The following is a 16,369-nucleotide window of genomic DNA, read 5'->3' as shown; positions in this document are numbered from 1 at the left end:
AAGATGTACAGAGGGACACAAAACTCAACACAAGAAGATGATGAAAGGACCACAGGAGGAAGACTTATAATGTCACCAGTGTCATTGAAGTTTGATGGTGTAGTCACATCAGCTTTTTATGTTGACTAGTAGCACTAAAAGACAACTAAATGAACAGAGCTCAGTCGCCTTTTCCAAACTGTCAGTCTGCTGCGTTTCACATTACCTTTCTGTTGAAGGGCCAGCTGCCTTTTGGTCTCGATGTCCTGCAGGGTGGCTGTCAGGTTGCGTGGGAGACTCCCTGTGCTGTTGGCTACCATCAGAGGGCTCTGGGTAAACAAACCAACCAATTATTTTCACTAGCATAATTAACAGTAGGGAGGGGACCAAATTACTCAATTAAATTATGCAAAAGATCCTGATAACTGTGGAATGAATGCACTAGTTACCCTGGCAGGGGTGTAACTGAGAGTATTTACCCTGGCAGGAACATAAAAGACAGTGAATGCAGTGTTTACCCTGGCAGAAGTGTTGCGTCCGAGTGTAGCCGTGGTGTATGTGGGGGACAGGCCAGCGGTGACTTTAGGTCTCGATGAAGATTGGCTTGTATCACTGTCTAGACGGGAGCGGTACACCTGCAGGTCAGACATGTGAACATTAACACACCAAACCGTGAATAAAATTAAGTTGCTCTTTAAAGAACCTGGATAAATATGTGGATATCTTGTTTTGTTCAAAGTATATTAACATTTTTCCTTTTTAGATAACACAAACATACAGAGAAAAAACCCCATCTTCGACAAACCCCAGTACTGCACGCATGATATATACATACAATACACAAGTACACTTAACACATAAAAATGATAAGCTACACAAAAAACAAAAGAAGAAAAACACCACAAACAAAACAAAAACAGGAGGGCAACACTAAGATTCACAGATTCAAAGCATCAGAGTCCATCCTTTCCATAAATTAAAGTACAGGTTCCCAGATAGTGTGAAATGTAAGAGTACTCTTATCTTGTGTAGAGCAGCGAATTTGTTCCAATGCCAGGTGATGCATATGACCACTGATCCAGTGTTTAAAGTTAGGTGGGTATTTATCCTTCCATTTAATTAGAACAAGCCATCTAGCCAGCAGTTGCAACAGTTATAATTATTCTTACCTGGCTACTTATGTTTACTTCTAGAGGAACAAACCCCGAACACCACTACAAAGGGAAAAGGCTCAACACACAATTCCAAAACCTCTGTGAAAAAGGAAAAAACATATTGCCAGAAAACAGATAATTTTGAACACGACCAGAACATATGCGAGAGAGTGCCTGGTTGTATTCTACATCTGGTTTAATTCTAGACAAATTTACTTAAGACCAGTAAAGACGATGAACAATTTTGAACTGAATAATTGTATGTCTCAGACACATTGAAGATGAGTGTATTCTGTTGAGTATGTCCTGCCACAGCTCGTGTGATAGTTAAATGTTAAGTTCCTCCTCCCACTGTTTTCTTAATGAGGTCAGAGGTTTCAGGTTATCTGAACTAACAAGAGAGTACACTATAACAATAGTCTCCTTAAAACAGGGTCAAATTTTTAGTAAATTATCTAAGAGAGAGTCAGGTGGTAATGATGGCAAGCAGGCAAAATAAGATTAAATAAAACCCAGATGTAGATATCTAAAAAAATAAAAAATAAAAAATGTGATCGAAGGATATTAAAATGTGTTATTTGATATTCAAAAGATGCAAAATTACCATCCACATAAAGGTCTTCATATGTACTAAGCCCATTTTCAAACCAAATTTTAAAAGCACCATCCGCAACAGAAGGTATAAACATGTTGTTTTTGACTTTAGGGGCATATTTTGATAAATCATTAAATGGAGAAAGCTTGTGAGACACTCTTTAAAAATTTGAATACTTGAAATGAGCTCAGAGAGAGGAATTTTAGAGCAAACTAGCACATGTAAAGAGGTTTGACTACAGGATGCATTTACAAGTTTCAGCCACTTTTAAACAGTATGTTCATCATTGGAGCAATGCACACAATACAACACATTCCTTATATTAGTGGCCCAATAATAATATCGAAATTGGGTAAAGCTAACCCATCATGGAGATGGTGCCGCTGTAGTATTTATTTCCGTATCCTAGAATTTTATATTCAAAATAAAGCTGGATACAAATTTGTCAATCTGTAAAAGGAATGATTAAGTTAAGGAAATTGGGATGCGTTGAAATAAAACAAAAACCTAGGCAATACATTCATTTTAATAACATTGATTCTCCCCCCAATGATAAAGGTAATAGATCCCAGTGTTCCATATCTTCCTTTAAACGTTTTATGAGTGGCAGAAAATTGGCATTGTAGAGGTCTTTAAATTTATTGGTAATCCAAATTCCAATAAATCCAAAATCCAAGATTGGAGTACTGCTAATTAGGTTGTTAAATTTACAAATGATTAAAAATTAACAAAATCATCTGAAAACTCATCTGCAAGCAAGAGAGTGTTTAAACCCCATTGTCAGCTTGCAAGACTGGTATTTGTAATGACATTGATAAGGGAGCATGATCTAAGATCACTATCACATGATATTCACATTGGCTCACTTGTGGAATAAAGTTTTTGCCAATAAAGAAGTAATCTATACAAGAATAAGTCTTATGAACATTAAAAAAAAATTTAAAAAAAGTAATAACATCTGGATGTAGGGTTTCGGAAAATCCAGTATACCATATGTAGTAATAAATAAATAAATAAATAAATACGAGCCGCATTTGGTTGAGCTGCGATCTAAGTGTGAAACAAGGTAATGCGAGTTCAGATCTGGTATATGAGAGAAACAATTTGTAAAAAAAAAATGCATGGTCCTCCCAGTTAGGTGCATACAGGTTAGCAAGAATGACTGGTGATTCATATAGCGTACCAACTACTATAATAAACCTGCCTCATGAATCTGATTCAACTTTTGACATTATGAATGGGATGTTCTTATTAATAAAGATTACAGTCCCTCTGGATTTGCTCTGAAAACTGGAATGGTATAATTGGCATACCCACCCTCCTCTTAATCTAAAATGATCCAATGTACATAGCTGGGTTTCCTGAAGGAAAGCAATACCTACATTAAATTAGTTCAAATGTGAGAGAATCTTTTTGCATCTAACAGGATGATTTAGAGATTTTACATTCCAGCTGACAAAATTGACCCGGCAACTAGCAGAACTATTCAACATACATTCAATAGACTCATACCTCTATACACATGGAAATGACTCCCCAATAGTTCAACATAAACCAAAAAAAGACAACTTAAAGAAAACTGTTGTGCAGAATCATCCCACCCCTTGTCACCTATCAGAACACGATGACCCCCAAACCCTTTACATGAGCATCCACACATATGTGCTTGTAGTGGAGGACAATAGCCTAACAGGCTGCTCTACTGTAACCATAAAACCCCCAAAAAATCAACTGCACTCTTTTATAACACTGAGCTAATGATTCAACAGGTATACATATGAAAAACTAAAGTATTACATATACTGTGCAAAACTAAAACTATAATAAGAGAATCTGCATTAGGTTTCCAACCTATAACTGGGTATTATTGTTATTCACTCACCTAAGAATGTAATAGACCCATAATAAAAAAGTCCATTTGTTACCTGGCTAGCATCAGTTCAACCAACCATCATTACAGCGGGGTACCGTTGTTTCGTATAATGTTCGACTTTACATAGTTTATTGTTTCCACTGGGTCCTGAAAGTCTTTTTCAGTGCCATTACAGGTAATTTGGAACTTGGTAGGATGGAAAACACCATAGCGGATGCCTTGGTGATCTTTCAACAGTCTCCTCACCTCGTTGAATGCAGATAATGCGTGGGCTACACTTGAGGGTTAGTCAGGAAAAACAGAGATTGTAGTTTGCCCATATTTCAAGGTGCCACCCGTCTGCCCTTGTGGAGAATTTCAACACAGTACTGATAATAAATGTAACTTCACGACAATAACACAGGTTTTGCCATTGGGTTTCTTTGGTGTAAGACCATGATGCGTTCTGTCAGCAATCACGTCATTGTCCATGCTGATCGCTTTGCTGAGCAACTTCGAGACAGAGGATGGAGAGCTTGAACCAGCCCACTCTGGCACGTGACGATATTTGACCTCCATCTCAAGGCATATATCCTGAAGTTCAGCCACCTCCAGCCTGCGTAGAGTACTCTGTATGTTGATTACCTCGTCAGATTCTATGTTCAGTCTGTATTCCACATCTGTCACTGTCCGTTTCATCGTGTTCAACAACCTACCTCTTATTGGATTTTAGCTCATTTTTAACCCAAATTCATCAGCAAGGACAGTCTTTAACTCTAACATGAGTAGAGCAGAGAGATCCAGGCTTGCCAGGCGACTTGTTGCACTCAGTAACGTTTCCATCCAAGGATATTTTTTTGGTCAAAAGGTGTAGCGCATCAAAAAGTTTATACAGCCGATAGAAAAAAAAATGTCACAAGTGTCAACATAATATTTTTCCATTTAACTGTAGCGCATGTACCCAATGTCGATACTTCAAATGTCATGAAAAACTGGTTTGGAAACACATTTTGTCGAGAAAATTGGCATTAACGCAACAATGTAGTGTCACATGATGCAATTTACCCCAATAGTTAGCCTGTGTTAATCATGACGACAAGGTATATACATCCTTGAAAGCCAATTTACTGAATGTGAAGCATTACTCGCACTATTATAGATTGGTCTTAACGGCATACCTGCACATATCCAATACTACAAACACATGTGTCATGACACTTTCAGGAGTGCCAACATCAATAGCTCATATCATGCACCTGCCATCGACAAGTGCACGGAGAACAAATAAATGGCCACTCATTGCAATTAATTTAATTGCGGTAGCCATCCATTTATTTATTAAAGTTCCTTTTCCACACCATTTAAAATAATAGACGGCAATCGTGAAATTAGCCCACAATACAAAAAATATATAATTTCTATGCACAGATGTTTTATTATAAAAATGACAAATAAATACAAAATACTTGGAGAAAAGCATCTGTGTTCTTTTTTGGAACACTCAGTTCTATACAATTATTGTTTGGCTTATTTTTGAAAAAATGCAGGCAAAATTCCCCATATTTACGTGTATTTATATAAAAAAAATTCTTCCCAATTTGGAATGCCCATTTCCCAATACTTAGTAGGTCCTCGGGGTGGCATGGTTACTCACCTCAATACGGGTGGCGTAGGACCACATCGTCAGCCATCAGTTCCCTTAGCTTCTGAGAAAGTCAATACGCTCATTTTTTCACGTGGCTCGCTGTGCAGAGGCTCATGCTACTCTCCACGATCCACACACAACTTACCACATGCCCAATTGAGAGGGAGAACCACAAATCGCGACCACGAGGAGGTTACCCCATGTGACTCTACCCTCCCTAGCAACCGGGCCAATTTGGTTGCTTAGGAGACCTGGCTGGTCACTCAGCATGCCCAAAATTAACTGTATTAAATAAAATAAATTACCAAACAAATAGAGCATTAAATAAAAATAAATAATTACCAAATGAAAAAATAATATTGTTAGGCCTATATAATTGCCTTTTCTTTACACAAACTTAAATTAGCCTTACCCTGTTCTGTAGATGAAAAAAGTCGGCTAAATGGCTCAGAATATTCTGCACTTTTTTCAAGATTTAAACAATCAGAACTATTTGTCCAATGCTGAGTTCACTTTCATAAAGCTAGCTTTTGAAAATTTTAAAACTTTTAAATATTTTAAATCTAACCCTCTTTACCTCGGATCACATTTGCTGAGCTTCTTCAGAAAATGTAAATTGCATTATGATGCTAAAATTAATTTTAGATCAAGTTCAGTTGGTCATTAAAAGTTGCTGGACAAATATGCAGGACATAATGCAGTTGTGATGGCAATGCTTTAGATTAGATTAATGTTCAAAATAGCCTATTGAATATCAGGAATGTACATTACACCATTTTTTTACATGCCATTTACTATTATATTAAATTGTAAAATATATCTGTATTATATCGGTCTATTGGCCACCCAGCTCTCTGGATATCGAAATCGGCCATAAAAAAAGAAAAAAAAAAAGAAAAAAGATCGGTCGACCACTACTTTTTTGTCCTGTTGGAAGCTTGAAAGACCATGGTCACAAAATCCTTGAATTTAAATTTCTTTCCATTTCATTTAAATGGAAAAGAGCAGCTCAGAAATTCTATAAAATATATATTTTGTGTTCCATGAAAGAAAATAAATCATATGGGTTTGCACTGATATGAGGTGAATAAATTATGACAGAAAATCTGTCCTTCTTGCAAAAATTAAACTATTCAACTATTCCTTTAAACTGTGTTCGCATAGTTTAAAGTCCAAGGTTAAACAGCATTCATAGATTTATTTGTGAAAATGAAAGCACCGTTTGTCTTCATTATTAACAGTTTAACACCTTGTATATTCATTAACAAGAAACACTTATTTAATTTAACAAAAGGCCCTTTACAGCTGTTTCTCCAGAGAAATAGTTCAGTGACAGACTGTTGGAAGGAAACATTGAAACCAGTCAAAACAAACACATTAATATAGCACTGGCATCAAAACACCCACAAAAACAACCTTGTTTAGACACAACAAGATAAAAGTGGCCTATGAAGATGAAAATGTGAAAGTGTGGAGGGCACAAGAAGGTGAGAGAGAAAGCCGGGTCTCTGGCTGTTACCTGCATAGGCTTGCGTGCTGAGAAAGCTTTAGCCGGGAGGGGAGGAGGGCAGAGCTGGTTTGCATCTCCAGCTGACATGACCTCCTGATACCAGCGCTCTAAATCTAGAGCGGCCGTCTGAGGCCTGCCCCACTCCCACTGATGCTTCGAACACACAGCACAGAGAGCACGAGCAGGAAAGAGACGGAGGAGCAGTGGAATGCCAGAGAGGATGAGAGATGAAGGAGAGAGAAAGAAAAGAGAGAGTTAATGAGCAATAGAAAGATTTGTTTAATTCCCAAAAATGCTTTTAGGGAATCAATCTTTCAGGGGAGATATTAATGGCATGGAAACCCCTGAACCTAAACAAGCTTTTCCTCTATCATTAATGTTTTAAATTAGATTAAATAGATTATATAAGTCATTATTTGCAGAAAATCTTGAAGTGCCAAGTTTGAATGTTCAGACATGTGAATGAGATATGAGTGCTCTGTTAGAGAGGAACATGTTGAGTGAATATATTGTGACATTTTATGTGCATTTTTTTCAATTCACTCTCTTTGTATTTAAAGTAGCATCATTCCACTTAACTTTTCCATTTGTGCTCCTTTGGAACAACACAAGGGTGAGTAAATTATAAGAATGATGAGAAAGTAAATTTTTAGGTAAATTGTCCATTTAAGGTTCTAGATAAAAGCTTATTGTTACAACACATTTGTTGGTGTTTCTTTGACCATCTGAAATTTCCTATGTTTGACAATCATCAACAACCAGATGCACAGTACTTCTATCCCATACCATCATTTCCATCTAAATAAATTTGCCATTTTCTGACTAAAGATTATTAAATGTCTAGATATACGCAAACTACGTTCAAACTGAATGGAAAGCTGGTGTCGACACAACCGAGTGCAAACAGGATTAAAATGAGATTTGCCATATAAAAGCTGCATTTCCACTATCGGGCCAAATGAGAGCATGCTATTGAGTTCCATGAACAGTTGTATTTCCACCGTCACATCTGGGGCTTCCTCTTGCCTCCTCAGCATCGTTGGCCTGACCATTACCCTTGGGCCAAAGAAGGCCAACTAGCGATTGAGGCAGGGTCAATGTCAAAGGTAGAGTTTTGGTGAGTCAGATCTCACTTACCACCAAGCAAAGACCCAAATAAGCAAACAAACGGCAGCTTCTGTCTTCACAATGTTCATTTTGTGGTCTAGCTACTCACCAGAGTCTGATACCTCAGCTTGAGATTCCAACTTGCTTGTGAAATGGGTGGGGTGTGAGTCTTTCTTTTAGCCCCAGTGGCCCGATAGTGTAAATGCGGCTAATGATAGAGAATGAGAATGGCATACAAGGGGCCATAATTATGGAAGAATATGTGGAAAAAAACATGGAGAAGAGACACACCTCAAAGGAAAGAGAGAGGGAGGAGCCATGAGGGGTTGAGAGGCAGGAGAAGGCAGAGTCTGCAAGAGAAGACTGTAGTAATTGGGCAGGAGAGGTAGGGGAAGACTCCACCTTCGGCATCCCATAGATCTGGTTTAACTGACCCACAGTCACATACTCCTTTACAGCCAGAGTTACACGCAAACACAGACAGGAAGGAAAGAATGGGAAATAGCAGAGCAGGAAAGAGAAGACAAACTGTTATGGAGGGTTGAGCATCTGTAAAGAAAGGCATCTTCTTTACATTTACAATACAAAGAGGTTTCAAATTTAGTACAGGGCTCAACAATAAGTATGGCCAATGTGAGTGAGATTTGGATGTTTTAAAACATTACTGATTATGTTTACATGGACACCAGAAAGCGGCTTATTGCGAGAAAGAGGTTGATTGCGAGAAAGTAGTGTTCCTGTTTAAATGCACTATATAAGTGGTGCACTCTTTACTTTACGCAGCACGGTCTGTAAGCAGCTTTCTCCACAGCAACGTAATTTTCATGCAACGCTTGTGTAAATAACAAACATGGTATCTGAGAAAGACTTCACTACTTTTATTCCCCGTTGCTTCGCTTTATTTCCAGATATTCCCGAGTTATTGCTGTGTTTGTTTCCTAAACTTTCTATCGCGACCTGCAGCAGAACCCTAATTCACAAGCATATATTCGCGATGGTGAGGGACCATCAATATTTTACATTAGTAAATGGGTATAGTTTATAGTGTATGTCCTTCTCCTACTGTACTCCCAGAAATGTTGTATTCTTTCCACTTAATTGACTTGTTGTTGGGCTCCATCCTATGACGTTTGTTATTCGGTCTGTTCACGCACATACGCACTTTTAAAAAACCTGTAAGAATGGCACATATGTGATTACATGACCACATAAGCCACGTTTTCCAAGTATAGTTCTCTGAGGAACAATAATGGGTATGTTAAACCACTTTCTCTTAATCCCTTAAATGGCATAAGGAATTCAGCATTCTTATTTACATGATGTTTCAGAATGCTGATTACTACAAAAGCCCTGGAATAAACACTTTTCTTAAGTGCATGTAAACGTGGTCAGTGTTTGTGAATTCTGCTTATGTAAATATGTCACTATGATAATTTTATTTAGCTAACACAGATGAGGTTTAATAAAATGTTTAATGTGTGACTTTCAATAGTTTTACAATAGTTACATTATAGCTTTAATATTTCCAGCTAATATTACATTTATTAATATTATTACAGCAATTTTTATATTTAGTTATAGACTTTTTATTTTTTAAAGGAAAGAAAACAATGTTTAATTAAAAATACAAATATATATATATATATATATTTTTTTTACATTTTTGTTGCTAAAAATACAGTTTATAAATGTTGTGGTGCAAACAGTGAAAATCTTAGTGGGGCAAGTAGAAACTGGGCCAGCAGAAATAAAGATATAGTTGAGCCCTGTATTAACTTCAACGTATCTTCATACAACAAAGCTAATCGGATGCTAATTTAGTAATTTCTCTATACATTAACATTAGCCCGTAATGCTATCTACTGTATATATTGACTGGTATGACTATAATGCATAGTGATTGTAATATATATAAGATATACAGCAGAAAGTTTTATAACTACATCTACAGCACAAAAGCAAGCAGCAATAAAGGAATAAGGAAAGGAAAAGAGCTTGAAAGAAATAAGCAGCTATGATACCTCACGAGGGGCTGTTACACCCGGGTCAAGGGCAAGCGAGAGGCAGAGTGAGGAAGCGCTGGCGAGCTGGATGTCATGGCAATCACTCCCATACATCTTATAAACATCCGACAGTTTCAAGTACTCCTGAGTCCACCCATTCACGCAAGACAAAAGTTCAGCTGTCAGTTCACTCATGTGCAAGCCTAATAGATCTTTCATTCTAATTCGTACACACTTACAGGGATGGTTTGCATAGCTCAACTGACAACAAATGCCTCCATCTAATTCTTTATTTTTTTTTTTTTTTACAAGAATTAGAACACAGTTAAAACTTATTTTTAAATGCACTGGTCACAAAAGACACAGCTTAACAAGTATGTAGTCATTTAGTAGACCGTTTTTTCCAACGCAACATATTAAAGGGAGATTCACAATGGAATCTGGGGTTAAAGGAATAATTCAGCCAAAAATTTGAATTCTGTCATAATTTACTACCTTTCGTTTTGTTCCAAACCTGTTTGACTGATTTTATTCCATACACAATGGGAGGTGTTAGACAGAATGATCCAGTCACCTTTCACTTTCATTGTATGGCAAAAAAGACAGCAAAGGTCAATGATAGCATTTACATTTCTGGGTGAACTATCCCTTTAAGTGGCTTGCACCATGATGATGGTACACTGATTGTTCCTTGTGGGGATCGAACCAGCAACCTTTTGGTTGCAAACTCTGATCTTTAATCACTATGACTCACCACACTAACCCTAACTCTAAATTCACAGGAAGTATGACACATTCATATAATGTGACACAAATCTGATTTTTGAGGCAAAGTCTGAGGTATTATTGGCAGTTTTAGAGGCAAAGTCTGAGGTATTTTTGGCAGTTTTAGAGGCAAAGTCTGAGGTATTTTTGGCAGTTTTAGATGCGTCAGGCTGCATGCATCAATGGTTAGTACAGTTACCTCCTGAGGCATGGTGGGATGTAAGTGGAATGAGGAAGCATGATAAGTGGAGGACTGGGAGTGGTCATCATTGAATAGGTCAGACTCACTGATGTGAAGCACATCCTATAAGTCAAACAATATCCTGAGACTAAAAAATTTATTTTATTGTTGTGCTAACCCAATTATTATGGGATGGCACTTGATAAGCATATGCTGCCAGGAACGTCTTGCTAAAAAGCTAGCTTTTAGGATTAACTTTCCTAGTCCGAGAAAACCCCACTCCAGATTTGGAGTTGGATTGAACAAATCAAGTGACAAAATGTCTTAGGGAGCAAAAACAAACATAACGTAGGTCCAGGCATATCAATCATTTAAATGAGTAAATGAATTCATTTTAATGTTAAGGCTAAATGGAAATACCCCAAGAACATATTGAAGCCACACGGTGTGCTATGTTAGCAAACACAGCATTTATCCTTATTCTAAGCTGAGGAACAGATATTTAGCAATTATTTATCATAAAATAACGTAAAGCGTATTCAATTAAGGACGTGATTACAATTTATCTTACCTCCTTTATATTGATGGAGCTCTTTGGAAAAGTCTTTCCACCTGTTAAGCTCTGGTATCTCCTCTCCAGATTGGACAACCTCTCCTTTTCCTGAAACAGAGATACAAAATCAGTCAGGTACCATAAAGATGAACCTATGCCAAAGCAATAACAAAGAAAGTGAGATAGGCCAGTTTATACTTCTCTGTTGAACCTAAGCCATAGGCTCTATGTAGCTATAGCAGTTACTGCATAGCCTATGCTGTAGCCCAGGGGTGGGAAACTATTTTGGTAAAGGGGCCACATGGGCTTTAAGTAGTGCATGGAGGGCCACATTGTATTCCTTTTGAGGTACAATGTTCTGTATTGATTTGGTTTTTGTAACTTTTAAGCCCAGAAATAGTTGTGTACTCAATTTTCTGAAGTATATCTGTGACTAATGGGACTATTCTGCAATTGCCTAAAGTATTGTATTGCTCTACAAAAGGTAGATACTTTTCTACCAGGCATTAAAAAACAAAATAAAGGCTGAGCTTATAAATTCATATTACCATCTCTACTTCCCTCTTCATTTATTATTCAATTTAACAATCTCTACATTAGGAGTCTGTTTTAATAATAATAATAATAAAAAAAAAATTATATAACTTTTAATGTTTGGGCAAAGCGGGCGAGTTTACTTATTCTTTCTAAAACATGACCCGTTTACATGCTAAAAGGGTCATGATGCAGGTCTCCTCGATGGTTTGACTTTCAGCAGACAACTGAATAACACCGGCTGCATGACTATGATAAATGATTACTGCAAGAGTTAGATTAACAAAGGTGTGAAGAGACTTCAACATTTCTAAATTGCACAAATAAAAAATACATATACATATTCGTCTCTGGCTTGCTTTTGCTCGTATGTCAATGATGCAGAGATCTACTTTTATATTTAATTTAATCACTGAGAAGGGATACCTGCAAAGTAGCACCAAACATCACAAGCAGCCTCAAGAATGGACACAGAGCAGCTGAATTACACTTTTCCTTGAGCAGAATATTGCACTACAGATCACTAAGTTTGTTCAAAGTGGAAAGCGAGAGACAGAAAAAGTGCACTCGCGTGTATGGTTACCAGATTGCACAAAAGAAGTATAACATTAGGCAGAATATTTCCAATATGGGCAAGTATAAATCTCAAACTTATCTGACAACCCTGAGCATGTTAAACACTTATGGAGACGCGTTAGGTCCCAATGCAAGTTAACTGAAATATCCATTGAAAAATAAAAACGCTTTTACAATAAATGAGCCGCGAGCCACATTAGACCATGTGGAGGGCCTGATATGGCCCGCGGGCTGTATGTTGCCCATGTCTGCCTTAGCCTGACGTACACCTCTCTTAACTATGTGTGATTGTAACTAATAAATTCAACAGCTGTGACTGTTCCACTTTGTAACAAGAGACCCTGCTCCAGAATGATTCAAAAAATATCTGAGGTGGAGTCGTATTTTCTCCAATATTATTTTTCAGATCTATCATATCACATTGTTTTTGGGCTGGTTTTAATCGAGAGCATTTATTATTATTGCTCATCTTGTGTTTCATGAAGTTATAAGCAATGTCGTGACAAAAAGCCTCTGTTTACAACTTCTAAACTCTGTGATTTCACAGCTTTTACTCTCTACATATTTGGTCTGTGAGTGAAACAATATGCTTATATTCTACTCAAGACCTTTCCGATTTATTTGATGTTTTGACTGTATGTTTGATGCGTTCAGGAACATTTAAATAAGCCACTCATTCCTAACATTGGGATCCTTCAGAGGGCTATGCAGAGACGCAGTTTTTCCACAACCAGGACATCTGGGGACCTTGATAGACATCTTAATCTTTTCGTTGGTTAAACGCTTACTACAGTAACAATAGTACAACATTCAGAGTTGAAGTACCTCAGCTCAGTTCACCGCAAAGATTACATATGTTGTGGAGGTGGGGCTATTCAAATGACACTGCACTGTGATGTCACAATGTAGCCAATTTCAAAACTGGTTGTTTTTGCAGATTAGAAACAATAAATCATCTTTTTGGATGGGAGATTAAGTTTTGAGTTCTGAAAATTACAGAATGTTTTTAAAGTACAATGACCAATTATATGTCAAAATATCAAGGGAAATTGTATTCCTTATGACATGGGCCCTTTAAAAGCAGCCCAAGCCTCCATTCTCAAGTGATGCTTTTGAAATACCAACGAAGACTTGGGCTATATCAAAGCAAGATGCTAAAGCCTTTCAATGTAACTCCATTCAATGTAGTCTGAAATAATTGCTTTGGGAGACCACAAGGGAGCAATATTAACTGAAGCCAGTCACGGCATTAACCAGGCACAGGTATCACACACACATTATGATTTAATCACATTATGATTATGACAGTTTATAAGTTTGCAGGTTAGTGTATGAACCTGGTGTACCTGTGCAAACTGAATTAAGAAATTAGAAATGGAATCAATTATTATGCAATTTTCCTGTATGTAGCATTGAATAGGTCTTACATTCAAACTGTCAAACCACAAAATAAACATACTTGTAACTGAAAATTTACAAGAGTACATAATCTGTGTCCTTTGATAATGATGTGGGTCGAATTTAATGGAAAACTAGGCGATTTGCACTTCGTGGCACTGCAGAATTTTTAACAGCCTCCGTAGACGATGAGCATTCGGTGGGTGTGCATTCGTACCTTCATAGATTTTTTTTTTTTTTTTTTTATTTTAGAACGTGCTATTTCATCCGCCAGATGCGTCCGGTGCGCAACCCATTTTAATTAACCCAGCAGCTCACACTTTACCAGAGTTGTGTTGAGAAATATGTTTGAAAAGACAACGACTAATGTGCAACGCACAGTCCGATTTTATCTGGAAAAACCTCATTGATCTCAGTGAAAAAGGCATTGATCCCAAGCCTACATGTTAAAGAATGTTTTAGGGATGAAAACTAAGCTCAAGACATTTTCAGGTTAACCATCATATAAGCGGAATAGTTTACTCCAGCTCGTTGAATTATTCAAAAATAAAGTACACCCGAGGTGTAACAGCATTACCACCTTGATGAGTGCATTATATCTCAATAATTCAACAGTCCATCTTCAATTATTCCAGTCCAGCTTCTAACCGTTAAAATGACACAGATTGTGTGTCAAGTGAGTACTTGATCATTAATTTGATTATTTTCATTTAGCTCGCTGCGTATGCAAAATATACACTGCACTGTGTATATAATACAGTATATGCCTAATTTAATTTCTCTCTTCATGGCAGAAAACATGTACCGTAACTAATATTTTATAATCTCCATACTATTCTTAGATGAACTTGTTTTACTGTACTGGCAGAAAGCCACCATGTAGAGGCTACAGGTGTAGGTTCGATGAAGTATAAATCAGCCTTTACTACGAGGAGTTTGTAAAAAGGAGTGATATGAGTTAATAGAGGAAGTTCTTGGATTGTACCTTCTGTAGCAACTGAAAGGTGATACTTCTGTCTTTGGTTAGCCTCTCATACTCCTGAGCAGCTTGCATACCATACTGACTGGCCTGGCTTTCCAGGGCTGCAACCTTTTCCTGGAAAGGAACAGTTCAGACATTGAATCAACACCTTATAAATCTGTAACAAAACAAAAATAAAGCTACTGGTCGTTTCATGCTTTGTTACATCACTTTCAGCCATCTATTGTGTTCATTTACCTTTCTTTTGGCCACACTGCTGTGGTACTGTGCTCTGTCCTGTAGCAGCTGCTGGCTGATTGTCTCTCGTTCCTCTTCTAGACTGCTTTCCTTCTCTAACTGCTGGAACTCCAGGTCCTCAAACTGCTTAGTTGCAGCCTCAAGAGTCTCTGCTTCCTATACATATATACACACACACACACACACACACACACACGCACACACACACACACACCAAGCCTTGGGTCAACAAGCAGTCAAAACATCACTTAAACAGCAGCACTGAGCCTGCTCTGCAGCAGCCAAGCGGAGACAGCTTAAAGGGAAGGATCACCCAAAAATGAAAATTCGGTCATTATTTTCTCAACATTATGTCTTTTCAAACCCATATGACTTTCTTGTGCAGAACAGAAAGTGTGCTACTAATAGCAGAATGTCCAAGCTGCCTCTTTGAATACAATGAAAGTGAATGCTGACGATTGTCAAGCAAGGTTTTCAGTGAATAACGACTTAAATTTCCATCTGTTAGTCACACAACCCTATCAAATGGCTTCAGAGGATTTTAAATATGGCTAACAAGTCATATAGACTACTATTATGATACTCTGATGGTGCTTTTTGATGTATTTTTAGAGCTTGACAACCCTATGTGGAAGAGAGCAGCTTAGACAATCAACTAAACATCTTCTTTACAGATTTGGACGACATGAGGGTGAATAAATGATGAAATGTTATTCATTTTGGGGTGAACTATGTCTTTAAGGAGGGCAAAGAGAAGGACAAAAAGGAACCCAAAACACTGCACAATGATCTGAATGGAAATCGTACAATCTTTAAAGGGTTAATTCAACCAAAAATGAAAATCTTCTCATGATTTACTAACCTTGAAGCCATCCCAGATGTATATGACTTTCCTTCTTCAGCAGTACTGAAGTGAAGATTTTAATAAGCACATTTCAGCGCTTTTTGTCCATACAATGCAAGTATACAGCTGCCAACAGTCTACTGATATTTGATGGTCCAAAAGGCATATTTAGGCAGCATAAAAGTAATCCATACAACTCCAGTCGATCAATTAATGTCTTCTGAAGCAAATCGATAGGTTGGTGTAAGAAACAAATTGACAATTATTATTATTATTATTTTTTTTAAATCATTGCTTCCTGTTGCTGTTTGAACTGACCCTGTTTGAACTGACTCTTGCGTGGCGTTCGTTCCTCTGTTGTACACAGAGCACGAGCTTCTGACTTCTTGTGTAAACACTCCCAATGTGCTTATGTCACTGATGCGTTGACTGCTGAAAGGAAGCTATTTTGTTA

At 37.4% G+C, this 16,369-nt stretch overlaps 1 protein-coding gene across 2 annotated transcripts in view; it reads right to left on the bottom strand.

Annotated features, from left to right (window-relative positions):
- Positions 1 to 16,369, bottom strand: part of LOC127629685 (pleckstrin homology-like domain family B member 1) — a 111,822-nt gene that overhangs the window by 14,547 nt on the left and 80,906 nt on the right. The window contains exons 11-16 of one of the 2 annotated variants that reach the window (XM_052106889.1): positions 15,072 to 15,227; positions 14,838 to 14,948; positions 11,363 to 11,452; positions 10,810 to 10,914; positions 498 to 614; positions 206 to 308 (exon numbers count right to left, since the gene is read on the bottom strand). In XM_052106889.1, the coding sequence (XP_051962849.1) occupies positions 206 to 308; positions 498 to 614; positions 10,810 to 10,914; positions 11,363 to 11,452; positions 14,838 to 14,948; positions 15,072 to 15,227 (682 nt within the window). The remainder of the gene's footprint in view (positions 1 to 205; positions 309 to 497; positions 615 to 10,809; positions 10,915 to 11,362; positions 11,453 to 14,837; positions 14,949 to 15,071; positions 15,228 to 16,369) is intronic. The other variant, XM_052106890.1, reaches the window with a different exon arrangement.

Source organism: Xyrauchen texanus, chromosome 36, assembly GCF_025860055.1.
Source record: "Xyrauchen texanus isolate HMW12.3.18 chromosome 36, RBS_HiC_50CHRs, whole genome shotgun sequence".
Classification (NCBI taxonomy): Eukaryota; Metazoa; Chordata; class Actinopteri; order Cypriniformes; family Catostomidae; genus Xyrauchen; species Xyrauchen texanus.
The sequence above is the reverse complement of the archived record's forward strand: the minus strand, read 5'-3'. Positions and strand labels throughout refer to the sequence as shown.